General features: G+C 49.6%; 1 protein-coding gene across 1 annotated transcript in view; it reads right to left on the reverse strand.

Moving 5' to 3' along the window:
• The window catches only part of chd3 (chromodomain helicase DNA binding protein 3), a 33,060-nt gene extending 6,312 nt beyond the window's left edge, over positions 1-26,748 (reverse strand). Inside the window, 32 exon segments of the mRNA XM_041237297.1 lie at positions 191-386; positions 946-1,055; positions 1,330-1,495; positions 2,118-2,262; positions 2,789-2,922; positions 3,349-3,434; positions 4,367-4,453; positions 5,318-5,495; positions 6,170-6,330; positions 7,007-7,238; positions 7,535-7,659; positions 7,873-7,990; positions 8,163-8,294; positions 8,408-8,549; positions 9,144-9,317; positions 9,998-10,119; positions 10,535-10,672; positions 11,246-11,446; positions 12,043-12,234; positions 13,436-13,535; positions 13,629-13,760; positions 14,763-14,959; positions 15,473-15,542; positions 15,544-15,580; positions 16,033-16,327; positions 16,637-16,821; positions 17,131-17,260; positions 23,044-23,189; positions 23,974-24,203; positions 24,956-25,077; positions 25,538-25,699; positions 26,630-26,748. Coding sequence (XP_041093231.1) covers positions 191-386; positions 946-1,055; positions 1,330-1,495; positions 2,118-2,262; positions 2,789-2,922; positions 3,349-3,434; positions 4,367-4,453; positions 5,318-5,495; positions 6,170-6,330; positions 7,007-7,238; positions 7,535-7,659; positions 7,873-7,990; positions 8,163-8,294; positions 8,408-8,549; positions 9,144-9,317; positions 9,998-10,119; positions 10,535-10,672; positions 11,246-11,446; positions 12,043-12,234; positions 13,436-13,535; positions 13,629-13,760; positions 14,763-14,959; positions 15,473-15,542; positions 15,544-15,580; positions 16,033-16,327; positions 16,637-16,821; positions 17,131-17,260; positions 23,044-23,189; positions 23,974-24,203; positions 24,956-25,077; positions 25,538-25,699; positions 26,630-26,650 — 4,666 coding nt within the window. The 5' untranslated portion in view covers positions 26,651-26,748.
• Positions 26,749-27,728: the final 980 nt, after the last annotated feature.

Below are 27,728 nucleotides of genomic sequence, written 5' to 3' on the forward strand. Positions count from 1 at the left end.
TTCAATAACACTGATGAAGGCACTACAGCCCAAACGCTAGTCTGCTTGACTCCTTCTCTTCTAGTTTCAATAACGCTTGTCTGCTTCCTCCAATGACAGACATGCCTTGATGCCAGAAGGATGCACCTGATTTACAGCAAAACGATCGAATGAATTGAATATGGTCACAAGAACCGATTCTAACTCTCACCCGTACCTTGCGTCTCCTCTGGGGCTGTAGGTGGCGCTGTTGCTGCTGCTGTGTCCTGGTCTCTCGGTTCCTCTAGTTTCTTATCCTCACTCTGTGGTGGGTCTTTGCCCTCCTCTCCCGACTCCGCTGCCTGACTTTCAGGTGTGTCGTCGGGGGTGAGGGCCTGAGAGCCGCTCTCAGGAACCAGTGCATGCTGCTGATAAAACACAGCGACAAGGACAGAGGCACAGACCGCAGGGTTACTCACTGTGACACTGTGTCCCAGTCTAGCTCCGTCTAGTTGAAATCAGAGCCATCTATATAATGAAAAAATATATCAGTACGGGGATCCTGTTGCACAGCGGTTTGACTCCCTGTGTGTGTGTGTGTGTGTGTGTGACCCTGAGCGAGTCACTGACCCTCCTTGTGCTCCGTCCTTCAGATGAAAAACAAACTGAGGCAGAGTTCACCCCCCTAGTCTCTGTAAGTCGCTTTGGGTAAAAGCGTCTGCTAAATGACTAATTATTAATAATAACTAATTAATAGGTTACAAGCTCAGTCTGCATTTCTTATTAAACTCTTAGCGAAACCAGGAATAGATCAGTCTCTGCAACAGCAGCCTTACTGCCATCTCTGTATTGCAGGGTAAAATAATGTCAATGCCAAGCTTCACCACAACTGGATAAGTGGAAACTGTAAAGCGTGTTACATAATGAACAGAGAACTGTCCCATAATCACGATCAGACTAGAAACGAGAACTCTCGTTTTCAAGTACCTCAGCAGTGTGGCCGCTCTCCGCGCCCTTTGGTTCCTTCTCTGTTTTCTCCTCCGTTTCCTCCTTCTCTCCATCCTTCGCGCTCTTCTCTCCTCTGTCGACGGGGGTAGCTGTGGCAGATCAAACAACAGGGTGGCAAAGGCAAGACATGCAGCACGAGATGAACATCTGTCAACGCTTTGCTGGGTCGCCACCTTAAATTTCTGTGTCGGCTTTTGTGCATCACAGAGATTGCAGTGTGGAAGGAGCAGTAGTGAGCAGTGTGTGTGTGTGCAGGTCACAATCCCTGCAGTACCAGTTAGTTCAACCAGGGGGCAGTAGTGACCAAGGTGTGCAGAAGGCAGTACCGGCAGAACTGGGGAGTGTGTGATCAGGGTGCAGTACCTGGCTGGGAGGTGCAGGGGGTGCTGTTCCCGCTGGGCTCCGGGGTCGTGGCGACCGTCCGGATGGCGGGGGACGAGGCCCGCGAGGATTTCTTTGATTCGCCGCTGCTCTCTGGCTTCAGCTCCGGCATGCTCCACTTCCCGTTGATGTGCTCAAACTCCTGGACCTGGAGCAACACGAAGAGGAGGAGCAGATAAAACAATCCCAAGCACTCCACTTCACACTCACATCTAGCACCTTACTGATGAACACACTGGAGCCCAAACGCTGGTCTGCTTGACTCAGTTTAGTTTCAGTAACACTGATGAAGGCACTAGAGCCCAAACGCTGCTCTGCTTGACTCAGTTTAGTTTCAGTAATGCTGATGATGGCACTAGAGCCCAAACGCTGGTCTGCTTGACTCAGTTTAGTTTCAATAACACTGATGAAGGCACTAGAGCCCAAACACTGGTCTGCTTGACTCAGTCTATAAGAAAAGACACACGTTTGCTAACACATTCAAAACCTACAATCAGTAAAGGGACAGGCAGGTGCACGGAGCAGGAACGCAATGGAAGCTGCAGGTCGCTGTGACGGCACTGTGCTCTTCCACTGTAGCTCCTCCAGCTCAGTGGTACTCAAGCCTGGCCCCGGGGATCCATTCCGGTCCAGGTTTTTACTCCCAGCAGGTTCCAGTCCGTTGAACCCGCGAAGAGGCAATTAACCACACCGAGGACCCTGAAATGAAGCCCTGGACCAGACTGGCGTACCACTGCTCCAGCCGTTGGTTCTTTGACCCCGGTTCTCACCTTCTTCTTGAGCAGGCTCAGGACCCCGATGCGAGTGAGCACTGGCTGCCTGCACAGCCCCTCTCTGGGGACCCCATCTGCGAAGGTCTCCGATCCGTCTGCTACCGGCTCACAGAGGTGCCTCATGAAGAGAGACACGTACGCCCTTGCCAGGGAGAGACAACAGAATTATTATTATTAGAATTATTATTCAGTCATTTAGCAGATGCTTTTATCCAAAGTGAAATACAGAGACTAGGGGGGTGAACTCTGCATCATCAACAACTGCTGCTGCTGCTGCAGAGTCTCTTCCAATAGGACCTCGTTTGTTTTACATCTGAAGGACGGAGCACAAGGAGGTTCAGGGACTTGCACAGGGTCTCGCACAGCGAGTCAGCGGCTGAGCCGGGATTTGAACCCGGGAACCCCTTTCTCTTTAAGCACTGGACCCCCAAGCCCAGCTGTAACGCTGCGTTAGGCTGACAGTGTGACCCTGTGTCTGGGCTGAGCAGGGCTGGAGCACCACGGCAACAGGTGCCATCACAGCCATGATTTACTTACCGCTGCCTTATTGAATAACAACAGCACGGGCCTCCCCTCCACAGCTCGGAAATACTGCCTGGGTAACCAGGGGCTGGTGCATGCTTATCCCGTGTAGAGCTACACGCGTGACGGTCGCTCGTGAAACTCACTTGAACTCCTTTTCGGTCTTCACCCGCAGATCTCGGACGAGCCAGTGGCAGGAGAAGGCGTCCTGGGAGGGCATCCCCCAGCGCATCACTGCGTTCAGGAAAGCCTTGCGCTGCCGGGTGTTGAACCCCAGGACCTGCAACAGGCAGGGAGGGTCACTGGGGCACCACACCATGAGCAAAGCACTAGACGCTGGACTGCATCAAATAACACTGATGAAGGCACTAGAGCCCAAACGCTGCTCTGCTTGACTCAGTTTAGTTTCAATAACACTGATGAAGGCACTAGAGCCCAAACGCTGGTCTGCTTGACTCAGTTTAGTTTCAATAACACTGATGAAGGCACTAGAGCCCAAACGCTGCTCTGCTTCACTCAGTTTAGTTTCAGTAACACTGGTGAAGGCACTAGTGCCCAAACGCTGCTCTGCTTGACTCAGTTTAGTTTCAGTAACGCTGACGAAGGCACCTGCTTGAACTTTTGACTACTTGACGAGTTTGTTTAATCTCCTGCACTGGCTATTTTAATTGTAATTATTTTTCAACTGATCCCTCCTGGCACATACCTCGATGTTGCCGCCGACTCTGGCCAGCAGGGGGGGTAAGGGCTTGTCTTTGTCGTTTCTTAGTTGCCGTCGAGACTGCCTGCGACCTTCACAGCCGGGAAATGAAAGACACAGGCGGGGGTCAGATGAAGGTAAGGAGGCTGGCTTACCACTGAGACGATAACCATTGCTATCCCAACAGGCACACAGCGCTCAGACCAGCCCTCATTTCACTTGGGAGACTAATTCAAACCGCCCACGTACCTTGACCCCCCCTTTTCACAATATTTTCGTAAAAAAAAAAAAAAAAAAAAAAAAAAAAAAACATTATCTACCCGACTGTTTGCCCCCGGTTTTTCTCCTCAGCTCAAAATGATCAATTCTCTCCTCCCCTTCTTTTGCTGTGGGGAAAGAGCTTGAAGGGTCAAGACACATTTCCTAAGGGAAACTGACTGTGCCGTACCATCAGCTGCGCCTTTAGAAGCTCACGGCTGTGCTCTATCGCCCGGGATTGCCACAGACTGGACCAATCTCCAGTTCTAACGCCTGTGCTGTGAGCGCGATAGGGGAGGGCCACTCTGAAGGCCCACTCCTGTGCTTTAGCTGCCCCCAGCGCTGCCTGTCTGCTGGCAGCTTTCTGTCTGTGTGAATGAGGGGGGGTCGTTTCTCCTCTACACGGCCCCCCAGGAACACACACAGGGCTCAGAGACAGCTGAACAAGTTATAGGGCGTTTCACCATGCATCGACCAAAGTGTGTCATGTTTATTAATATGCATTACCATACCTCCTGGTGCTTCACAGTGCTTAGCTATGCTTTGCCATGCTTTCATGCTTTGATGCTTTGTCTCATTAAACTCATAGTAAAAACCAGGAGTGGATCAAACTGCTTTAGCCACCCCTGCAACGGCACACCGTGGCCGGGTGTCTGTCCCTAGCCTAAAACACACAAAAAAAAAAGCTCTCGTTCTCATGCAGCTGTCGGTTTGTATTTCCTGTGCCTCCCCACAGTCTGAGCCCCCCCCCCCCCACCCTCGGTACCTTCAGGCCTCTCATCGAAATCTTCGTCCTCCTCTTCAGACCCCACGGAGTATTCCGATTGGTTATCTGAAACATCATGATGCCAGTCTGAAACAGTACATATTGCACGGTAAGCAGGCAAGGTCCAAAGGCTACACTGACCTCAGCTCCCTTCCCAGTCCCCGTGCCACAACTGAGGAGCGAAGTCCACCAACGAGAGGAGGCAGTTCGGCCCGTCAGAGCTCGTTCCGTTTCCGACTGGACCTTAGAACTTAAAGGATCCCGGTGATTCAGCGTCAGCGACGTGGCTCGATAACCTTGGGACCGCTTGACAACCCATTCCAACCCCTCACCCCTCCCTGTGTGAAGAAGTGACCCCTTCCCTCTGTCCTCAGTCTATTTCCACGCTGTGTGTCCCCCCCCCCCCTCAGGTCCTGGTTTCTGCGCTGCGTTTGAAGTGTCAACCGCTTTCAAGACCTATTCGTCCAAGAAATCCTTGCCGCTAGTAATTAAAAAGGGGGCATGTTCTGGTTCTGTGTTTTTTTTGTGTCTGTGTCTCTGTCGGTACAGTATCGTGGCTGCAAGTACTCTGTGTGTGAGTGTTGCTGTCTGAGTCTCTGCGTGGGATCTGTGTATTTCTGTCTGTGCGTGTGTGTTTCTGTGTGTGTGTGTGTGTGTCAGTGTGTGTGTTTCTCTCTCTATCTCTCTCTGTCTCTGTGTTCAGTACCTTGGTCCTCCTGTTCTACATCATTATAGCTGACCTGTGTGTGTGTGTGTGTGTGTGTGTGTGTGTGTGTGTGTGTGTGTGTGTGTGTGTGTGTGTGTGTCTCTATCTCTCTCTGTCTCTGTGTTCAGTACCTTGGTCCTCCTGTTCTACATCATTATAGCTGTGTGTGTGTGTGTGTGTGTGTGTGTGTGTGTGTGTGTGTGTGTGTATGTGTCTCTATCTCTCTCTGTCTCTGTGTTCAGTACCTTGGTCCTCCTGTGCTGCATCGTTGTAGTTGACCTGCTTGCGCACCCTCTTGCCCTTGCCCAAGTTTCTGGCCAGGTCTTCCTGCTGCTGCTCGTAGTGATGCCTCAGCAGCTTCTCCCAGTAGTCGGGGTCCACGTTCTCCTCCTGCTTGATGATCTCGCGCTCAATCTCCTCCATCTAAACACAGAGACAGGGACCATGGTTTGCTTTATATATGCTTTACCAGACCTCTCTGTGCTTTACAATGCTTCCCTATGCTTTACCAGACCTCTCTGTGCTTTACAATGCCTCCATATGCTCTACCAGACCTCTCTGTGCTTTACAATGCTTCCTGTGCTTTACCAGACCTCTCTGTGCTTTACAATGCTTCCCTATGCTTTACCAGACCTCTCTGTGCTTTACAATGCCTCCATATGCTCTACCAGACCTCTCTGTGCTTTACAATGCTTCCTGTGCTTTACCAGACCTCTCTGTGCTTTACAATGCTTCCCTATGCTTTACCAGACCTCTCTGTGCTTTACAATGCCTCCATATGCTCTACCAGACCTCTCTGTGCTTTACAATGCTTCCTGTGCTTTACCAGATCTCTCTGTGCTTTACAATGCTTCCCTATGCTTTACCAGACCTCTATGTGCTTTACAATGCTTCCCTATGCTTTACCAGACCTCTCTGTGCTTTACAATGCTTCCTGTGCTTTACCAGACCTCTCTGTGCTTTACAATGCTTCCCTATGCTTTGCTATGCTGTCTCTGTGCTTTATCACACTTTGCTGTGCTTGTACCACTTTCCTAAGGGTCCCAGCGCAGTGGATCGAGTCTCCCTCCCTCCCCCTTCCCCTCTGTCCCGCTCACCTTGTCCTCCTCTCTCACCACGTACTGTGCCACCTTGAAGGAGCTCAGGTACTCGTTCATGTTCTGCATGTCTGTGTCGTCGGTGGCATCCTGGCTCCGGTCCAGCAGCCTCTCTACAGCGGCGTTATCGTAGTGGATCACACTGCTGTCCTCCTCCTCACCTGCAGGGGGCAGAGGGGAGTAAGGTGCTGAGTGTATAACAGAGCACAGTCTCGCTCTTTGACCCCGTCACACTGACGACACAAGAAAAGCCCAACTAGAAGGCAAACTGCCCAGTCAGGGGCAGCAATAAGACTCCTGTTGCTCAGCAGTGTAACCCAGTCCAGGTTTTACTACCAGCTTGATTAGCCTTCATATTATTAAACTCATAGTAAAACCAGGAATGGATCACACTGCTGTGCAACGGGAGTCTGATTCCCATTCTCGTATTGCACATTAGGTGCTTACATTGTAGACATATACAGCAGTACAAATCTATATATCAGAATTACAAGAGCCAATCAAATCACGTGAAAGTCGCCAAAAGGCTTCTACATCACAGACTTTTAAGAGTCTGGTGAACGTAGAAGCTTTTTGGCGACTTTCAAGCGATTTGATTGGCTCTTGAAATTCTGGTATTTGCATAAATCCCGACTACCCACAGTTCTACAGTTAATGCTTTCTTTCAACATATATATATATATATATATATATATATATATATATATATATATATATATATATATATATATATATAGCAGTACAGACAGATCTCTACACAGCAGCACAGAGCTCTACACAGCAGCACAGACAGATCTCTGCACAGCAGTCCCGGCTGCAGGCCCCTCTCTCCCGCACCCTCGTTCTCGTGTTTGAACAGCTCCTCCGTGCCGAACTTGAGGATGTCATCGAGCTCCTGCTTGGACATGGAGCCAGTCTTGGAGCCCAGGCCGGGCCGCACCACCAGGTGGGTGAGCATCATCTTGTGCTTGGCGACCTGCGTGATGCGCTCCTCCACCGAGCCGCGGGTCACGAAGCGGTAGATCATCACCTTCTTGGCCTGGCCGATGCGGTGCGCCCTGCTGAACGCCTGTAGGGGGCGCGAGAGAGAGAGAAAGACAGAGAGCGAGAGAGAGAGAGAGAGAGAGAGAGAGAGGCAGAGAGAGAGACCCTTATTAAACTCTTACTGAAAGTCGAATACAAGCTTAATTAGCCATAGCGTGTGCCAGTAACAAGTTCAGGTGTGTCTTAACTGCGATGGAAAAAAGACTCGTGTTGCACAGCAGTGTCACCCATTCCAGGTTTTACTGGCAGCTTGATCAGCTACACAGCTCACAGTAAAACCAGGAATGGATCACTAAAAAGGAGCGAGGAAAAGGCAGCAACCTGGATGTCGTTGTGTGGGTTCCAATCAGAGTCGAAGATGATGACTGTGTCAGCTGTCGCTAGGTTGATCCCTAATCCGCCCGCCCTGGTCGACAGCAGAAAGCAGAACTGGGGAGCCCCGGGCGCTGAGAGACACAGACAAGCAGGACAGCATCAGAAACAGCGACCTGCACTGGAAACAAGTCCTGCATACAGCTCTGGCCAACAGCTTCTGTTAATTCTACAGGGTGATGCAAAACTTTTGTGTATCGATTGATTGGGTTTTGCTGGGCCTTTCAAAGCCCCGCCTCTCTGCACACTGGGGGCGATTCTTAATTGGGTCTGTGTGTCTGACTCACCGTTGAAGCGGTCGATGGCATCCTGTCGCAGAGCCCCTGTCACCCCTCCGTCGATCCTCTCGTACTTGTACCCGTCGAAGTCCAGGAAATCCTCCAGAAGATCCAGCATCCTAGTCATCTGGACAGCAGGCAAGGGTGTGAGGGCTCACCCTGGTAAACAAGACTCCCATTGCATAGCACTCTCCCTGGTGCCAGGTTTTACTGCTACCAGCTTCATTAGCCCGCAGTGTGTCTAGGTAACAAGCTCAGGTGTGTTATTAAACTCCCTCCCTCCCTCCCTCTCGTGTTACCTGTGAGAAGATGAGCACTCTGTGGCCTTGCTCTTTGAGCTTCCTCATCATCTTCTGCAGCAGGGTCAGCTTCCCCGACGCCTTGACCAGCGCATTGCCCTCGTACGCCCCGCTGGGCAGCTTCAGGGACTCCTGCCAGGGGAGAGAAGGTTCAGGGGGTGACCGCGGGCATCACAAATACTGAAAGGATATTAACGGATATTAAAGGATATTAGCGTGATGCCCGGCGGGGGGAAGGCACCCACCATGGCAGCCGCAGGGAAGAGATATGGGTGGTTGCAGCACTTCTTCAGGTCCATCATCACGTTGAGCAGAGACACCTGGTTCCCTCCCCCTTTAGAGTTCAGAGCCTCGAAGTTCCTGGTCAGAATGAACTTGTAGTATTTTCTTTAAGAACAAGAAGGAGGTACAGTGAATGAGCTGAGAATGCATTCAAAATCACAAATTACAAATATTGTATTTTTTTTATAATAGCCCAGAGAGCACCGACACTAACCGGCTTGAGAAGCAGAGACAACATTCCCTGTGGAATCCACAGCCAAGACACCCGACTCCACACAGCCAGGAGCCTGCGCTCCCCTGACTGCATTTTACTATCTATTATTAATGATTTATTTGGCAGGCGCCTTTATCCCAAGCGACTCACACAGGTGTCACAGGGCAGCGCAGGATTACAATGCAAAAGCTTCATCTTGAAACACAGTGTAGTTTACAGTCAGTGCAACTAATCCTACAAAAATACAGTATGAACTAGGATGCAACAAGTAAGGATTACAGCAAGTTATGTCTACAGCGACATTTTAGTAGTGCAATAGTGCAAGGACTGGTGCATTGTGTGAGCCACCACGAGGCCGTGCCTTCACAGGTCCTACTGGAAGTGACTCTGCAACAGCAGCGGTTGTTGATGATGCAGAGTTCACCCCCCTAGTCTCTGTGAGTCGCTTTGGATACAAGCTTCATCGATAATGATTCTGCTCTCACTTCTGCATGGGGCTCAGCTCCACGCGCACGATCAGCTCTGTCTTGGTCGGCATGTTCTTGAAGACATCGGCCTTCAGCCTCCTCAGCATGTGGGGCCCCAGCAGGTCGTGCAGCTTCTTGATCCGGTCCTCCTTCGAGATGTCGGCGAACTCCTCCAGGAATCCGTCCAGGTTACTGCAGAAGAGGGGAGGAGGAGGAGCAGAGCTTCACGGGAGAGCTGTCCTGGGGGCCCTTTTTTTTTTAAAAAACTTGTAATCTGGATGGCAGCGATCCAGATTTTGGTAATCCTGTATTTTGTAAATCGAGATTACTTATCTGGTTCATTTTGATGGGTTTTTTTTTTGTTTTGTTTTGTTTTTCCAGAAAACGTCACTGCTGGATTACAAATAATTATGATTACGACTGCAAAACACAGGACTACAAAACCCAGATCACGTTTGTGCAGATTACAAGTTTTGAAAAAACGAGAAATGAGAGAGCTGGGGGAGCTGAGAGAGCTGGGAGAAATGAGAGAGCTGGGGGAGCTGAGAGAGAGCTGGGGGAGCTGAGGGTGTGAGAGAGCTGGGGGAGCTGGGAGAGAGCTGGGGGAGCTGAGAGAGAGCTGGGGGAGCTGAGAGAGAGCTGGGGGAGCTGAGAGAGAGCTGGGGGAGCTGAGAGAGCTGGGGGAGCTGGGAGAGAGCTGGGGGAGCTGAGAGAGAGCTGGGGGAGCTGAGAGAGAGCTGGGGGAGCTGAGAGAGAGCTGGGGGAGCTGGGAGAGAGCTGGGGGAGCTGAGAGAGAGCTGGGGGAGCTGAGAGAGAGCTGGGGGAGCTGAGAGAGAGCTGGGGGAGCAGGGGGGTTGGTAGCTGGGGCATACTTGAATCTCTCCGGGGTCAGGAAGTTCAGCAGATGGAACAGCTCCTCCAGGTTGTTCTGCAGCGGGGTGCCGGTGAGCAGAAGCTTGTGATCGATCTTGTATCCGTTCAGGATCCTGAAAAACTGTTAAAAACAAACAAACGAAAGAAAGAAAGAAAGAAAGAAAGCAACAATACAAAAACACAAATAATAACATTAACATGTTGCATTATCAAAGACCAAAATAACAAAAATAACACACAGGTATGTGAAATGTCCCCTTCTTGTAGTGGACAGGGCAATCTTGAGCAGAAATGTACTTCCAATGTTTGATGCAGCGCGTGTGTTTTCTCCATTGAAGACATTTTAAAGAAATTGAGCACCTAATGTTAAATACAAAGTAAATTATGTTGGGGTAGCTTTTTTTTTTTTTTTTAATATATATTATGCCTCAATCCTAAAATTCTAAGGGTGACTCAAAACTTTTGGACCACAGCTGTCCAGTCCCTTGGCAATTCAGAAGCTACTGCAGGAGTATCGATTGCTCTGAATCGCTTACCTTGGACTGGTTGTTTTTCAGCCTGTGTGCTTCATCCACCACCAAGCAGGCCCAGTTAATGGAGCCCAAAGCGGCCTGGTCAATCGTGACTAGCTCATAAGAGGTGAGGAGCACGTGGAACTTGATCTGCGCCTCCCTCTGGTGGTGGGGAAAGGGAACGAACAGGGAAAGACATTAGGCTGTACACAGAACCGCACACCGCACGGCTTCAAGACTTCACATTATTATTGTTCTTAATTAGTACATTTTTTACTAATTAATTAAAGTACTACGCTAGAGCTACCAAGATGACCGTTTTCCGATATGAACGACATTACGGTAAAGGTGAAAAATTTTAACAGTGATTTATTAGAAAGTGATTTTTTGATTACCGGATCATTACTGCTACACTGCTCATAACTCAGGTGAAGGCCGCTGCTGTCAATCGGGCTGAATCACCGTTCAGAGAGAAGCAGCAGCTGCCCGGGTTTGTGACGATCGCTGCTTCTCTTCGAACCCCAGCAGCTGTTTCTTCAGTCTTTTCACTCCGAGTGGCGAATCAGCACGATGGACACCGGTGACCTTAATGAGTTTAATAATCAGACACACCTCAACTTATTACTTAGGCACACTGGGCCTAATCAAGCTGGTGGCAGCACAACCTGGAATGGGTGAAGCTGCTATGCAATAGGAGTCTTGTTCCCATCCCTGCTGCATTCACCCCAGGCTCACCCTCATCTTGAAGGCCTTCCTGCCCCCCTTCATGGCGTTGCCCTCGAAGGAGAACTCGTTCTCGCGGATGATGGCGCGGCTGTGCTTATCTCCGGTGTAGGTCACAACGTAGAGGTTCGGGGCCCACATCTCGAACTCGCGCTCCCAGTTGATGATGGTGGACAGCGGAGCGCTGACTAGGAACGGGCCCTTCGTGTGACCCTGCGAGGGAGAGCTAGACTTTAAACTGCAGCTTGATAATGAACCACAGGAAAAGCACAATGCTTACCTGTGCTTTACAATGCTTCCCTATGCTTTACCACACCTCTCTGTGCTTTACAATGCTTCCCTATGCTTTACCAGACCTCTCTGTGCTTTACAATGCTTCCCTATGCTTTACCAGACCTCTCTGTGCTTTACAATGCTTCCCTATGCTTTACCACACCTCTCTGTGCTTTACAATGCTTCCCTATGCTTTATCAGACCTCTCTGTGCTTTACAATGCTTCCCTATGCTTTACCACACCTCTCTGTGCTTTACAATGCTTCCCTATGCTTTACCACACCTCTCTGTGCTTTACAATGCTTCCCTATGCTTTACCACACCTCTCTGTGCTTTACAATGCTTCCCTATGCTTTACCAGACCTCTCTGTGCTTTACAATGCTTCCCTATGCTTTACCAGACCTCTCTGTGCTTCACAATGCTTCCCCATGCTTTCACTGTGCTTTATCACGCTTCCCAGTGCTTTCACTGTGTTTCAGGAGGGCACTCGCAGTAGAGGAAACGCAATGAGAGCGGCCCCCTCTCTCACACTCACCTCCCTGTAGAGCGAGTGCAGGAAGACGATGGTCTGGATGGTCTTGCCCAGCCCCATCTCGTCTGCCAGAATGGTGTCGGTGCCCTGGGTCCAGGAGAAGCGCAACCAGTTCAGCCCCTCCAGCTGGTAGGGGTGCAGCGTGCCCCCCGTCACTGTCACGAACTGGGGCTGGGTCTCGTACTGCACCGCGGGCTGAGGGGAGAGGGAGAAGCGGGGGGGGGGCGTGCCAGTTAAAGGACTTACAGGTAATGAGATACCTGCTTCTAGATCAGGGGTGCAAATCGTTTTGAAAGTCGGTGCTGATTGTTTTGAAAGTTATGCACCAGGGAGCCTACTGGTGCTGAATGATCAAACCCCGTCCCTAATCAAGTCCCGTTCCTATCAAACAGGTTCTAGGTAACGCAATGCTTTCATTTTCCCGGTAAATGTGTTTTGTTAAATGTGTGTAACAAAAATGTCTGCCTGTTCGAAAATAAGGGGTTCTAGGTAATAAAACAGTTGCACATTCCGGCAAACAAAAGGGTTCCAGATTATGAAATGCATGTCTGTTCCATTCAAATGGGTTCCAGGTAATGAGATACCTGTTTAATCAAAAGGGGTTCTAGACAGTAAACACACCGCTTCTGCATTTCCACTCCATTAAACCTGACCCCCTAAGACAAGTGCAGACCAAGGTTTGTGCAAATGCCTATGGATCAGGACCCTGGCTCTGAGCTTGCCTGTGGATCAGGACCCTGGCTCTGAGCTTGCCTGTGGATCAGGACCCTGGCTCTGAGCTTGCCTGTGGATCAGGACCCTGGCTCTGAGCTTGCCTGTGGATCAGGACCCTGGCTCTGAGCTTGCCTGTGGATCAGGACCCTGGCTCTGAGCTTGCCTGTGGATCAGGACCCTGGCTCTGAGCTTGCCTGTGGATCAGGACCCTGGCTCCGAGCTTGCCTGTGGATCAGGACCCTGGCTCAGAGCTTGCCTGTGGATCAGGACCCTGGCTCTGAGCTTGCCTGTGGATCAGGACCCTGGCTCTGAGCTTGCCTGTGGATCAGGACCCTGGCTCTGAGCTTGCCTGTGGATCAGGACCCTGGCTCTGAGCTTGCCTGTGGATCAGGACCCTGGCTCTGAGCTTGCCTGTGGATCAGGACCCTGGCTCTGAGCTTGCCTGTGGATCAGGACCCTGGCTCTGAGCTTGCCTGTGGATCAGGACCCTGGCTCTGAGCTTGCCTGTGGATCAGGACCCTGGCTCTGAGCTTGCCTGTGGATCAGGACCCTGGCTCTGAGCTTGCCTGTGGATCAGGACCCTGGCTCTGAGCTTGCCTGTGGATCAGGACCCTGGCTCTGAGCTTGCCTGTGGATCAGGACCCTGGCTCTCACTGCAGCTTAGTGTGAATGTGAGACTCACGTCGTTGATGGGAGAGCTGGGGGGGGTGTAGTCCGTTTCCTCTTTCTTGAATTTCTTCAGTTTTTTTGGTCTCGCCGGGTCGTCCTTTATTACGAGCTCTCTGCAAGAAAACCGGAGCCCAAGGTGAACACACTCTGAAGTGAATCAGCTCCAGGCTGAACGCAGGGTCCTGTGGTACTGCCTCCTCCCTTACCGGTGTCTCCAGTAGGCTGACTGGTGGCTCTCGAAATCGGGGATGGTCATGTCCTCTTCCTCCCAGGTGCACTGATCATAGGTGAGGTCCCTCCACTTCAGCAGGTAGTGCAGACCTCCCTTCTTATCCACGCTGCGTTCAGACAACACCAAGCAAACATTCAGTCCCTTGTTCAACAAGCAAACATTCAAGCCGCTTTACAGTTTACAGATTAATTAAACAGGCAAGACCCAAGGATGCAGATAAGACTCATCTATTCCAGGTTTTATTACTGCCAGCTTGATTAGCCACAGTGTGTCTAGGCAACAAGCGCAGGTGTGTCCTATTAGATCAAACTGCTGTGCAACTGGAGTCTTTCCATCCGCGAATTAATGAAACTCCTCTCTCTGTCTCTGTCTCTGTCTCTCTCTCCCTCTCTCCATCTGTATCTCTCTCTCTCTCTCTCTCTCCTCTCTCTCTCTCTCCCTCTCTCCCCTCTCTCTGTATCTCTCCCCTCTCTCTGTCTCTCTCTCTCTCCCCTCTCTGTCTCTCTCCCTTCTCTCTCTGTCTCTCCCCTCTCTCTCTGTGTCTCTCCCCTCTCTCTCTCTCTGTATCTCCCTGTCTCCCCTCTCTCTCTCTCCCTCTCTGTATCTCTCCCCTCTCTCTGTCTCCTCTCTCTCCCTCTCTGTATCTCCCTGTCTCCTCTCTCTCTCTGTATCTCCCTGTCTCCTCTCTCTGTCTCTCTCTGTATCTTTGTCTCCTCTTTCTCTCTCTGTATCTCCCTGTCTCCTCTCTCTCTCTGTATCTCCCTGTCTCCTCTCTCTCTCTCTCTCTCTCTCTCTCTCTTCGTGTCCTCTCTCCCTCTCTCTCTCTCTCTCCTCTCTCTCTGTCTCTCTCTCTCTCTCTCTCTCTCTCTCCCTCTCTCTCTCTCTCTCTCTCTCTCTCTCTCTCTCTCTCTCTCTCTCTCTCTCCCCCCTCTCTCTCTGTATCTCTCCTCTCTCTCTCTCTGTATCTCCCTCTCCCTCTCCCTCTCTCTCTCTCTCCTCTCTCTCTCCTCTCCCCCCCCCCTCTCTCTCCCCTCTCTCTCCCCTCTCTCTCCCCTCTCCCCTCTCTCTCTCTCTCTCTCCCCTCTCTTCCTCTCTTCCTATCTCTCACCTGTGGTTGATGATCCTGTGAATGCTCATCCACTCTGGTTTGATCCCATAGCGGTAGTAGCGCTCCTCCATGTCCCTGGTCCAGAGCTTGTCGCTCCTCCCCTCCTCGTCCCCCGAGCAGCAGTCCAGGGAGGGTGGCTCGTCCATGTCGTTCTTGCGCTGGAAGTTGCGGAACATGACCGAGTGGTAGATCTCCAGCTGATGAGAGGGAGGTGGGGAAGAAGGGTGTATATAGGGGGTATAGCGGGAGAGAGAAGGTGCGTGAGAGGGTTAGGGGGTATAGTGTGAGAGAGAGAGGGTAGGGGAGAGGGTTAGGGGGTATAGTGGGAGAGAGAGAGAGGGTAGGGGAGAGGTTTAGGGGTTATAGTGGGAGAGAGAGAGGGTAGGGGACAGGGTTAGAGATTATAGTGGGAGAGAGAGACATAGAGGGAAGGGTGAGAGATAGGTAAAGAGGGAGGAGAGAGACGAGAGGAAGAGCGGGAGAGAGGGGGAAAGAAAGAGGCATTAACACATTTAAATCTGTTTCTGCAGAACCTGTCGAGGTTTTAAAAGGTTTCGACTGCTTTGCTGGTTCAGACCTACACTCTCTGTGATATCACAGGCGTGGCTGCTGTGGTTCAGATCTACACTCTCTGTGATATCACAGGTGTGGCTGCTGCTGGTGCTAATAGCTTGCAATGAGGGGGCGTTTGCGTTTCTCAGTTCAGTTACCTGCAGCTCAGTCACCCAGGAGCAGTGCCAGTAAGACTGCCCCGAGAACTTCACAAAGAACTCTCTCTCCGAGCGGGGGTGGTTCCCCCGTCCCCCCCGCCAGGCCCGACCGCAGTCCCCCTCACAGAGTGTCTCTGGCCCCCTCCCCCCAGTTGGGTAGAGGGACACCCCTCCCGAAGACCTGAGCGGGGAAATCACCCCCCGTGACGTTCTTTCGTTCTGTTCATTGTGTTTAGTGATTTCAGAGTTGGTCTAGTCTTCAGTGTCAATTCAATGGCTAACTTTCTCAGTGTCTTCAGTGTCAATTCAAAGGCTAACGTTTCCACTAGAAGTCTTTCTCAGTGTCTTCAGTGTGAATTCAAAGGCTAACGTTTCCACTAGAGGTCTCCCTCAGTGTCTTCAGTGTAAACGACGGACGTTTCCTTGAAAGGAAAGCACAGAAAAAGAAAGACTTCCAAGTCAAAACGTTTGTCATCGAATTCGTTAAAACTTCTTCCAGCACTTCTAGGATTGTAAATAAAAAATGTAATGGAGCAGCAAGTGGAAGAGGCCAGTTAGAAGGGGGCGGGGCGGTGTGGAAGGGGGCCTGCGTGTACTCACGGTGCAGCGCGGGCAGAGCCACTCCCCGTTGGGTATCTCCGGAAGGGGCGGGTTGAGGCAGTGGAGATGGTAGGAGGAGGGGCAGGAGTCACAGCAGAGCAGTTCCCCACCGTCTTTGCACACCCCGCAGTACTCCAAGTGGTCGTCCTCTTCCTCCTCCGCGTCCTCCTCCTCGTCCTCGTCCTCCTCCTCGCACTCCTCCTCGTAGTCTTCGTCGTCATAATCCTTCGCCTCCCACTGGATCCCCTCCTTCTCCTGGGCAAAGACAGCAGAGCATCCGAATATTAGGTTACAGTCCAACACTGAAACACGCTGTGGTTTACAGTAAGAGACAATACCACTAGAAAACAATATGACATCGTTTAGGGTTAAGATTATTTTTTTGTTTTAGAGTCAGCAATTTTTTGTTTATTTACTCTCTTCCCTTATTATTTTCGCTTTTACGCCGAGCCATCCAGAGCAGAGGCGGGACGAGGTGACCGATCCTGGAGAAGAGAGATCAGCCCTGCCTCTTATCCACTCTGAATGTGCTCGCCCCTCCCCCTTGCAGCCTGAGAGACTCACGCAGTGCGGGCAGCTCCACTTCCCCTCAGGAGCCTTCTCTAGCTCAGGGTCCAGACACACCAGGTGGTAGGCTCGGGGGCAGGTGTCGCACAGGATGATCTCTCCGCCCTGCTGGCACACCTCGCAGTAGTCCTGGTGGTCAGTCTCGTAGCCGTCAGCCTCCGTGTCCCCCACCACCACGACCACTGCCGAGGAGAGAGCCGACAGTGGTGAGACACATAGGGCCAGCACTGAGAGAGAGAGAGACAGAGACAGACAGAAAGAGAGAGGAGGTACACAGACAGAGAGACACACAGCGCCAGCACTTAGAGACACAGATAGAGCGAGAGAGAGGAGGCACACAGAGAGAGAGAGAGAGAGACAGACAGAGAGAAGGTACACAGACAGAGAGAGACACAGAGACAGGCTGACAGACAGACAGACACATGGTGCCAGCATTGAGACACAGAGAAAGAGAGAGAGAGACAGAGACAGAGGCAGGCAGATAGATGTACTTTTCTTCTTCTTCCGCGCTGGCCGGCCCCTCTTTCCTTTCTTTGCTCGTCCCGAAGTGTCTGATTTGACAGAGGAGCTGTGAGCGCTCGAGTCATCCAGCTCTGATTCTTCCAAATCGGCCTCGTCACTCTGAAACACACAGGAATTAACCACCTTCACTCCTCAACTTACTGACTAACACCTACAACAGCAGACCAGGAATGGATCAAACTGCTGTGCAACAGGAGTCTCATTTCCCATCCCTGCTAAAACACACTCCATTCTCAGCTCACCAGCACTACAAAAAAGTGAAAGCATGGTAAATCATAGGGAAGCACTGTAAAGCACAGAGAGGTCTGGTAAAGCATAGGGAAGCATTGCAAAGCACAGAGAGGTCTGGTAAATCATAGGGAAGCATTGTAAAGCACAGAGAGGTGTGGTAAAGCACAGGGAAGCATTGTAAAGCACAGAGAGGTCTGGTAAAGCATAGGGAAGCATTGTAAAGCACAGAGAGGTCTGGTAAAGCACAGGGAAGCATTGTAAAGCACAGAGAGGTCTGGTAAAGCATAGGGAAGCATTGTAAAGCACAGAGAGGTCTGGTAAAGCACAGGGAAGCATTGTAAAGCACAGAGAGGTCTGGTAAAGCATAGGGAAGCATTGTAAAGCACAGAGAGGTCTGGTAAAGCATAGGGAAGCATTGTAAAGCACAGAGAGGTCTGGTAAAGCATAGGAAGCATTGTAAAGCACAGAGAGGGGTCTGGTAATGCAGAGGAAGCATTGTAAAGCACAGAGAGGGGTCTGGTAATGCAGAGGAAGCATTGTAAAGCACAGAGAGGTCTGGTAAAGCATAGGGAAGCATTGTAAAGCACAGAGAGGGGTCTGGTAAAGCATAGGGAAGCATTGTAAAGCACAGAGAGGGGTCTGGTAATGCAGAGGAAGCATTGTAAAGCACAGAGAGGGGTCTGGTAATGCATAGGAAGCATTGTAAAGCACAGAGAGGGGTCTGGTAATGCAGAGGAAGCATTGTAAAGCACAGAGAGGGGTCTGGTAATGCAGAGGAAGCATTGTAAAGCACAGAGAGGTCTGGTAAAGCATAGGGAAGCATTGTAAAGCACAGAGAGGGGTCTGGTAATGCAGAGGAAGCATTGTAAAGCACAGAGAGGGGTCTGGTAAAGCATAGGGAAGCATTGTAAAGCACAGAGAGGTCTGGTAAAGCATAGGGAAGCATTGTAAAGCACAGAGAGGGGTCTGGTAAAGCATAGGGAAGCATTGTAAAGCACAGAGAGGGGTCTGGTAAAGCATAGGGAAGCATTGTAAAGCACAGAGAGGTCTGGTAAAGCACAGGGAAGCATTGTAAAGCACAGAGAGGTCTGGTAAAGCATAGGGAAGCATTGTAAAGCACAGAGAGGGGTCTGGTAAAGCAGAGGAAGCATTGTAAAGCACAGAGAGGGGTCTGGTAAAGCATAGGGAAGCATTGTAAAGCACAGAGAGGTCTGGTAAAGCATAGGGAAGCATTGTAAAGCACAGAGAGGTCTGGTAAAGCATAGGGAAGCATTGTAAAGCACAGAGAGGTCTGGTAAAGCATAGGGAAGCATTGTAAAGCACAGAGAGGTCTGGTAAAGCATAGGGAAGCATTGTAAAACACAGAGAGGTCTGGTAAAGCATAGGGAAGCATTGTAAAGCACAGAGAGGTCTGGTAAAGCATTGGGAAGCATTGTAAAGCACAGAGAGGGGTCTGGTAAAGCATAGGGAAGCATTGTAAAGCACAGAGAGGGAGAGTGGTCTGGTAAAGCATAGGGAAGCATTGTAAAGCACAGAGAGGTCTGGTAAAGCATAGGGAAGCATTGTAAAGCACAGAGAGGTCTGGTAAAGCATAGGGAAGCATTGTAAAGCACAGAGAGGTCTGGTAAAGCAGAGGGAAGCATTGTAAAGCACAGAGAGGTCTGGTAAAGCATAGGGAAGCATTGTAAAGCACAGAGAGGTCTGGTAAAGCATAGGGAAGCATTGTAAAGCACAGAGAGGTCTGGTAAAGCATAGGGAAGCATTGTAAAGCACAGAGAGGTCTGGTAAAGCAGAGGGAAGCATTGTAAAGCACAGAGAGGTCTGGTAAAGCACAGGGAAGCATTGTAAAGCACAGAGAGGGGTCTGGTAAAGCAGAGGGAAGCATTGTAAAGCACAGAGAGGTCTGGTAAAGCACAGGGAAGCATTGTAAAGCACAGAGAGGTCTGGTAAAGCATGGGAAATTGTAAAGCACAGAGAGGTCTGGTAAGCATTGTAAAGCACAGAGAGGGTCTGGTAAAGCATAGGGAAGCATTGTAAAGCACAGAGAGGTCTGGTAAAGCATAGGGAAAGCATTGTAAAGCACAGAGAGGTCTGGTAAAGCATAGGGAAGCATTGTAAAGCACAGAGAGGTCTGGTAAAGCAGAGGAAGCATTGTAAAGCACAGAGAGGTCTGGTAAAGCATAGGGAAGCATTGTAAAGCACAGAGAGGTCTGGTAAAGCATAGGGAAGCATTGTAAAGCACAGAGAGGTCTGGTAAAGCACAGGGAAGCATTGTAAAGCACAGAGAGGTCTGGTAAAGCAGAGGGAAGCATTGTAAAGCACAGAGAGGTCTGGTAAAGCATAGGGAAGCATTGTAAAGCACAGAGGGGTCTGGTAAAGCATAGGGAAGCATTGTAAAGCACAGAGAGGTCTGGTAAAGCATAGGGAAGCATTGTAAAGCACAGAGAGGTCTGGTAAAGCATAGGGAAGCATTGTAAAGCACAGAGAGGTCTGGTAAAGCAGAGGGAAGCATTGTAAAGCACAGAGAGGTCTGGTAAAGCATAGGGAAGCATTGTAAAGCACAGAGAGGTCTGGTAAAGCACAGGGAAGCATTGTAAAGCACAGAGAGGGGTCTGGTAAAGCATAGGGAAGCATTGTAAAGCACAGAGAGGTCTGGTAAAGCATAGGGAAGTATTGTAAAGCACAGAGAGGTCTGGTAAAGCATAGGGAAGCATTGTAAAGCACAGAGGGGTCTGGTAAAGCATAGGGAAGCATTGTAAAGCACAGAGAGGTCTGGTAAAGCATAGGGAAGCATTGTAAAGCACAGAGAGGTCTGGTAAAGCACAGGGAAGCATTGTAAAGCACAGAGAGGGGTCTGGTAAAGCAGAGGGAAGCATTGTAAAGCACAGAGAGGTCTGGTAAAGCATATGGAAGCATTGTAAAGCACAGAGAGGGGTCTGGTAAAGCATAGGGAAGCATTGTAAAGCACAGAGAGGTCTGGTAAAGCATAGGGAAGCATTGTAAAGCACAGAGAGGGGTCTGGTAATGCAGAGGGAAGCATTGTAAAGCACAGAGAGGTCTGGTAAAGCACAGGGAAGCATTGTAAAGCACAGAGAGGTCTGGTAAAGCATAGGGAAGCATTGTAAAGCACAGAGAGGTCTGGTAAAGCATAGGGAAGCATTGTAAAGCACAGAGAGGGGTCTGGTAATGCAGAGGAAGCATTGTAAAGCACAGAGAGGGGTCTGGTAATGCAGAGGAAGCATTGTAAAGCACAGAGAGGTCTGGTAAAGCATAGGGAAGCATTGTAAAGCACAGAGAGGGGTCTGGTAAAGCAGAGGGAAGCATTGTAAAGCACAGAGAGGGGTGGTAAAGCATAGGGAAGCATTGTAAAACACAGAGAGGTCTGGTAATGCAGAGGAAGCATTGTAAAGCACAGAGAGGTCTGGTAAAGCATAGGGAAGCATTGTAAAGCACAGAGAGGTCTGGTAAAGCATAGGGAAGCATTGTAAAGCACAGAGAGGTCTGGTAAAGCATAGGGAAGCATTGTAAAGCACAGAGAGGTCTGGTAATGCAGAGGGAAGCATTGTAAAGCACAGAGAGGGGTCTGGTAAAGCATAGGGAAGCATTGTAAAGCACAGAGAGGTCTGGTAAAGCATAGGGAAGCATTGTAAAGCACAGAGAGGGGTCTGGTAATGCAGAGGAAGCATTGTAAAGCACAGAGAGGTCTGGTAAAGCATAGGGAAGCATTGTAAAGCACAGAGAGGGGTCTGGTAATGCAGAGGAAGCATTGTAAAGCACAGAGAGGGGTCTGGTAAAGCAGAGGGAAGCATTGTAAAGCACAGAGAGGGGTCTGGTAAAGCATAGGGAAGCATTGTAAAGCACAGAGAGGGGTCTGGTAAAGCAGAGGGAAGCATTGTAAAGCACAGAGAGGGGTCTGGTAAAGCACAGGGAAGCATTGTAAAGCACAGAGAGGTCTGGTAAAGCATAGGGAAGCATTGTAAAGCACAGAGAGGTCTGGTAAAGCAGAGGGAAGCATTGTAAAGCACAGAGAGGTCTGGTAAAGCATAGGGAAGCATTGTAAAGCACAGAGAGGTCTGGTAAAGCAGAGGGAAGCATTGTAAAGCACAGAGAGGTCTGGTAAAGCATAGGGAAGCATTGTAAAGCACAGAGAGGTTTGGTAAAGCATAGGGAAGCATTGTAAAGCACAGAGAGGTCTGGTAAAGCATAGGGAAGCATTGTAAAGCACAGAGAGGTCTGGTAAAGCATAGGGAAGCATTGTAAAGCACAGAGAGGTCTGGTAAAGCATAGGGAAGCATTGTAAAGCACAGAGAGGTCTGGTAAAGCATAGGGAAGCATTGTAAAGCACAGAGAGGTATGGTAAAGCATAGGGAAGCATTGTAAAGCACAGAGAGGGGTCTGGTAAAGCATAGGGAAGCATTGTAAAGCACAGAGAGGTCTGGTAAAGCATAGGGAAGCATTGTAAAGCACAGAGAGGTCTGGTAAAGCATAGGGAAGCATTGTAAAGCACAGAGAGGTCTGGTAAAGCATAGGGAAGCATTGTAAAGCACAGAGAGGGGTCTGGTAAAGCAGAGGGAAGCATTGTAAAGCACAGAGAGGTCTGGTAAAGCATAGGGAAGCATTGTAAAGCACAGAGAGGGGTCTGGTAATGCAGAGGAAGCATTGTAAAGCACAGAGAGGGGTCTGGTAAAGCATAGGGAAGCATTGTAAAGCACAGAGAGGTCTGGTAAAGCATAGAGGAAGCATTGTAAAGCACAGAGAGGGGTCTGGTAAAGCAGAGGAAAGCATTGTAAAGCACAGAGAGGTCTGGTAAAGCATAGGAAGCATTGTAAAGCACAGAGAGGTCTGGTAAAGCATAGGGAAGCATTGTAAAGCACAGAGAGGTCTGGTAAAGCATAGGGAAGCATTGTAAAGCACAGAGAGGTCTGGTAAAGCATAGGGAAGCATTGTAAAGCACAGAGAGGGGTCTGGTAAAGCACAGGGAAGCATTGTAAAGCACAGAGAGGTCTGGTAAAGCATAGGGAAGCATTGTAAAGCACAGAGAGGGGTCTGGTAAAGCAGAGGGAAGCATTGTAAAGCACAGAGAGGTCTGGTAAAGCATAGGGAAGCATTGTAAAGCACAGAGAGGGGTCTGGTAAAGCATAGGGAAGCATTGTAAAGCACAGAGAGGTCTGGTAAAGCATAGGGAAGCATTGTAAAGCACAGAGAGGTCTGGTAAAGCATAGGGAAGCATTGTAAAGCACAGAGAGGTCTGGTAAAGCATAGGGAAGCATTGTAAAGCACAGAGAGGGGTCTGGTAATGCAGAGGAAGCATTGTAAAGCACAGAGAGGGGTCTGGTAATGCAGAGGAAGCATTGTAAAGCACAGAGAGGGGTCTGGTAAAGCATAGGGAAGCATTGTAAAGCACAGAGAGGTCTGGTAAAGCATAGGGAAGCATTGTAAAGCACAGAGAGGTCTGGTAAAGCATAGGGAAGCATTGTAAAGCACAGAGAGGTCTGGTAAAGCATAGGGAAGCATTGTAAGCTGCAGTAAACGCACAGTATAACCACGGAAAAAGCATTGGGCAGTGGGGGGGGGGGGCTGCAAAACTGCAGTGCAGATTTTGCTTGAAGGCAAGCTTTCCTGAGGGATTGTGGGTAGAGACGGACACTCACAGAGCTGCTTCTCTTGCGCTTGCTCCCCAGCACGCCCAGCTTGATTCTCAAAGGAGCCATCTTCATCTTCATCTTCATCTTCTTCCCCTTGACTTTCTTCTTCTCGCTGATACGGGGGCTGTGACTGCGCTTCTTGTGTCCGGGGCCTTTAGAGAGAGAGAGAGAGAGAGAGAGAGAGAGACAACACACACACACACACACACACACACACAGTGAGAGACAGAGAGAGAAACACACACACACAGTGAGAGAGAGAGAGAAACACACACACACAGTAAGAGAGAGACACACACAGTGAAAGAGAGAGAGAAAGAAACACGCACACACAGTGAGAGAAACACACACACACACACAGTGAGAGATAGAAACACACACACACACAGTGAGAGACAGAGAAACACACACACACACACAGTAAGAGAGACACACACACAGAGAGAGAGACAAACACACACACACACACACACACAGTGAGAGAGACACACACACACAGTGAGAGAGAGACACACACACACACACACACAGAGACACACACAGAGAGAGAAACACACACAGGAGAGAGATAAAAACACAGTGAGAGAGAGAGAAACACACAGAGAGACACACACACACACAGAGAGAGAGACACACACACACACACACACAGTGAGAAACACGCACAGTGAGAGAGCGAGACACACACACACACACACACACACAGTGAGAGAGAGAAACACACAGAGAGAGAGAAACACACACATACAGAGAGACACACACACAGTTAGAGAGAGACAGACACACACACACACACGTTGGAGTTTATATGTTAGAGTTCAGCAGTTTTCGTTCAAAGCCAATTTAACTGACCAACAAAGGCAGTTTCAGTTTAAAAACTGAAAACAACCGACAAAAAAAAACCCAAACCAGCCCCCAGCCAGTTTCTGCACCCACCTTTGCCTTCTTTGGTCTTGGCCTTGCGAGGGGGGGGCGGTTGCTGGGGCGACGCGGTTGCCGCGGAGACCTGCTCGGCGACGGAGGCGGCAGCTGCAGCAGCGGCAGCGGCCACAGCGGCAGCGCACCCCTTGAACGGGTTGTTGGTGCTGAACTCACGCCACTTAGCGCCCAGGATGGTCATCATCTTTGACATGGGGATCTTGGGGTTCTTCTTAGCAATCAGGGGCCTGTGGGGGAGGGGGGGGGGGGCACAGCAATCAATCAATCAATCAATCAACCTTTATTGTATATAGCGTCTTTCATAGCGAGTTTATTGCTCATTAACGTCGTTCGTAAAGAGGTATGTGAAAAATACAGCGAACATGAAGTGGGGATTGCTGGTCAACCCGTGTCCGACCTAGAGACGGCTGTACTGTGTCTTTTGAGATTCAGTGCCTTTTAAACCTGTTTTACTCTGAAAAAATATTTTAAACAGAGCGTGTGAAAATAAATTGAACCCGACGCGCCTGACAAGAGCTGAATAAATGGACTGCAAAGGGTTAAATACAGTGGAAAGTGCAGAATATCATGACAGCAGCATAATCTGTGAAATAGTAGCAGCAGCTAATAGCAGATATCAGGCTTGAAGAGCACAGAGAGGAAGGGAGAACAGGCGGGTCTGGAGAGTTGATCTGAAGCGAGCGACGGTAGGAGCGTCACTCACTAGAGCTGGGAGAGAGTTCCAGAGAGTCAGGGCCACGAAGCTCAAAGAGCGTTCTCCGAGTGCGGAGCATTTTGCTCAGGGATAACAAGCAGGCCAGAGTAGGAGGCTCTCTGCTTGCGGGCCGGGACGCTGAGGAGGGTGCCATAGCGTGGCAGCCAGGTCAAGCACAAGGTGGTGGGTGGGGCGGATTGTGAGCTAAGAGAATTTCAGAGTTGAAAAACAACAACTATATGAACATTTGACATTTTACTGATCGTCACGTTGTTATCAACTCACCTGGTGAACTGGCTGAAGGCTTTGTAGTTGGTCAGGGTGTGATAGTCTTCGTCAGTGAAGACATGATCCACGTCCTCCAGACCCCAGTCTCTCAGCAGCTGCCCCGAAGACTTCTGTTCCACCTGCAGGGGGCGCAACATTTAAAAGCATGAGGCAGCTGCCACAGACACTGTCTCTACGACTTTTCATTACTTTTAACCCAGGGGTGCCCATTCCTGGTCCTGGAGGGACGCTGTCCCTTCTGGTTTTTGTTCCAACTGTACACTAAATTGCTTAACTGGTCCAACTAAGCTTCTAATAAGTGGTCCAATTAATTAATTTAGGGGACAGCTGGAACAAAAGCTAGGAGGACAGGACCAGGACTGAGCAATGCTGCTGTAAACTGCAGCTTCAAAGGAGTCATATGAATTGCTTTCCTGACCAGCGTTTGGGTAAAAAAGTTTTTCCATTACCTTGAAAAAAAATAAAGAAATCAAATTCCACCCCCACTGACATCCCATTCAATCAATTCTGACCCATCACTGATCAAAAACAACGGCGATCTTGCAGCACTCTGCAAGTCAAAACCCGAGCGAGAGTCACCTTGGCGTCCGCGCTGTCCTCGTTCTCTTCTTCGTCCTTTTTCTTCCTCTTCTTCGTCTTCTTCTCTTTCTTCTCCTTGTGCTTCTTTCTCTTCTTCTTGTCGCTGGCCCCGCTGTCGGACTTCTCTCCTCCCTCCCTCTCGGACTCCGACTCGCTCGCCTCCTGCAAAGACACCGGCACATTACAGCAGAGTACCGGGTCTCGCAATTGCACAGAGAGCAGGGGGAAGCGGTGACAGGCAAAGGCAGCACGGTTACCGCATTTCCAGTGAAAACAAAAACCAGAACAGTATTAAGAACAGCCAGTATCATTTACAATAACTCATTTGCAATATTAAAGTACATTAAAATATTGTCCTAAACATTCTGAACTGACACAGCAGTTAAAGCCGTGTTTTAGGGTGACCACCCGTCCTTAACTGGGCAGGACAGTCCCGAAATGCAAAGATCAAGTCCCGGTCTGGGGCTTCATGCATTTGTCCCAAATTTGTAGACACAGTTATAGTTTAGAGCCACAGTCAAACCAAAACACACCTGTTTATAGCGCATCGTAGCACCGGCCCACGCGACACCTGACACTCGCTCACTTGCAAAACAATCAAAAAAAAAAAAAAAAAAAAAAAAAAGTTTGTATATATCCAGGAGCGCCCCCTGCAATCCTTCACAAGCGCACAACTGTAACGACATCTCACGCCTGTAACGACTCTGCTTCGCCGTGCTGCAAAGCGTTTCAGCCACAGCGCTACATTCCTGTTCTTTCCTGAGTTTCCCGTCCCTTTTTTTTTTTTTTTTAAATGAATAAACACACAGCGACAAATAGTCCACTAAAACAAAAGCTACAAATAAACCTATTTGAAATACAGCCTCAATGGAAAAGCCAGCTCAGAAATATTTTACGCTGGTTTCATTTCTAATCATTTTACTCTCACAATCACTACAGGTGATCGTTGCCCCCCCACCCCGCTCTTCGGGGTGGGGGGGACGACACTAAAGAAATGTAAATAAAGGTGGTCGCCCCAGCGTGTAGGCTACAGTCAGGCGCCGCGTCCTTCTGTGGCTCATTGTATGTAAAGAAGCTGAGGAGCGCACTCACTGGTTTCTTGCGCTTTCTCATCTTCGCGGGTTTGTTCTCTTTTTTCTCCTTCTTCTTCTTGGGTCCTCGTTTTTTCTTTTTTCCAGCCTCGCCTCTGGAGTTTTCCGCCAGCCCGTCATCTTCACCTGAGAAACGGGGAGCGCCAAGCCGGCAGAGAGACACACACACACACACACACACACACACACACACACACAGGTAAGCGCGGGACAGCGTTCCTTGATAAACGCAGGTAACCCTCAGTTACCCACTTTTTAATTTGTGTCAATACAGCGGTTTTCTCCCCACTTCTCATATAACCAGGGTTTACTCGTTTCTGCTCTCCTGTGTGATGTGCAGATCATGGGTTTAAAGAAAACGATATTTTAAAAGCGAGGATCTCCGGGTTGCGTTGCTGTGCGCCAGACTGACAGTTGACAGCAGGGTTGCCAGATTTCTGCAGAGTTTATAGCCCAAAGTCACTTCAAAAAACAGCCCAATTATTTATTTATTTATTTTTAACTGAAAGCGAGCTTATTATTAACACGCACGCCGGGGCATAAAAACACAGTCAAAAGCTTTCGTAAGGAAAGATCCCTGGGCTGCGTGTTCTCTCTCTGTGTGTGTGTGTGTGTGTGTGTGTGTGTGTGTGTGTGTGTGTGTGTGTGTGTGTGTGTGTGTGTGTGTGTTTGTGTGTGTGTGTGTGCGCTCTGTGATTGGCTGTTCACGTTCTGTTCGTGTTCTGTTGTTAGGCGCACTGGACCTGCACAATTGCAGGCGTTGCCGGGTCCGCGGTTTTCCCTCGGGTTGATAATGCAATTAGATGATTAGTGGTATAACTTTAAAAAGATTGAACTGTTTTTATGTTTGCAGTATTGTTTTGGATACAGCACCAGCATTAGTATTTCAATAAAGGGATCGCGCTGTAATTCGGTTGCTGGTCGGGTATGATTTGTCCCTTCAGAGGTTCCGGACGAATGTGTTGCCAGTGACGTGTGGAGGAGCTGTACTGGGACTTGTAGTTTTTATCAGATTTATACCCGATAGCTTTCCTTACGAAAGCTTTTGTGTTTTTATGCACCTGGCCTGCGTGTTAATAATAAGCTTGCTTTCAGTTAAA

The sequence above is a fragment of the Polyodon spathula genome, chromosome 44 (genome assembly GCF_017654505.1).
Source record: "Polyodon spathula isolate WHYD16114869_AA chromosome 44, ASM1765450v1, whole genome shotgun sequence".
In the NCBI taxonomy this organism is placed as follows: domain Eukaryota; kingdom Metazoa; phylum Chordata; class Actinopteri; order Acipenseriformes; family Polyodontidae; genus Polyodon; species Polyodon spathula.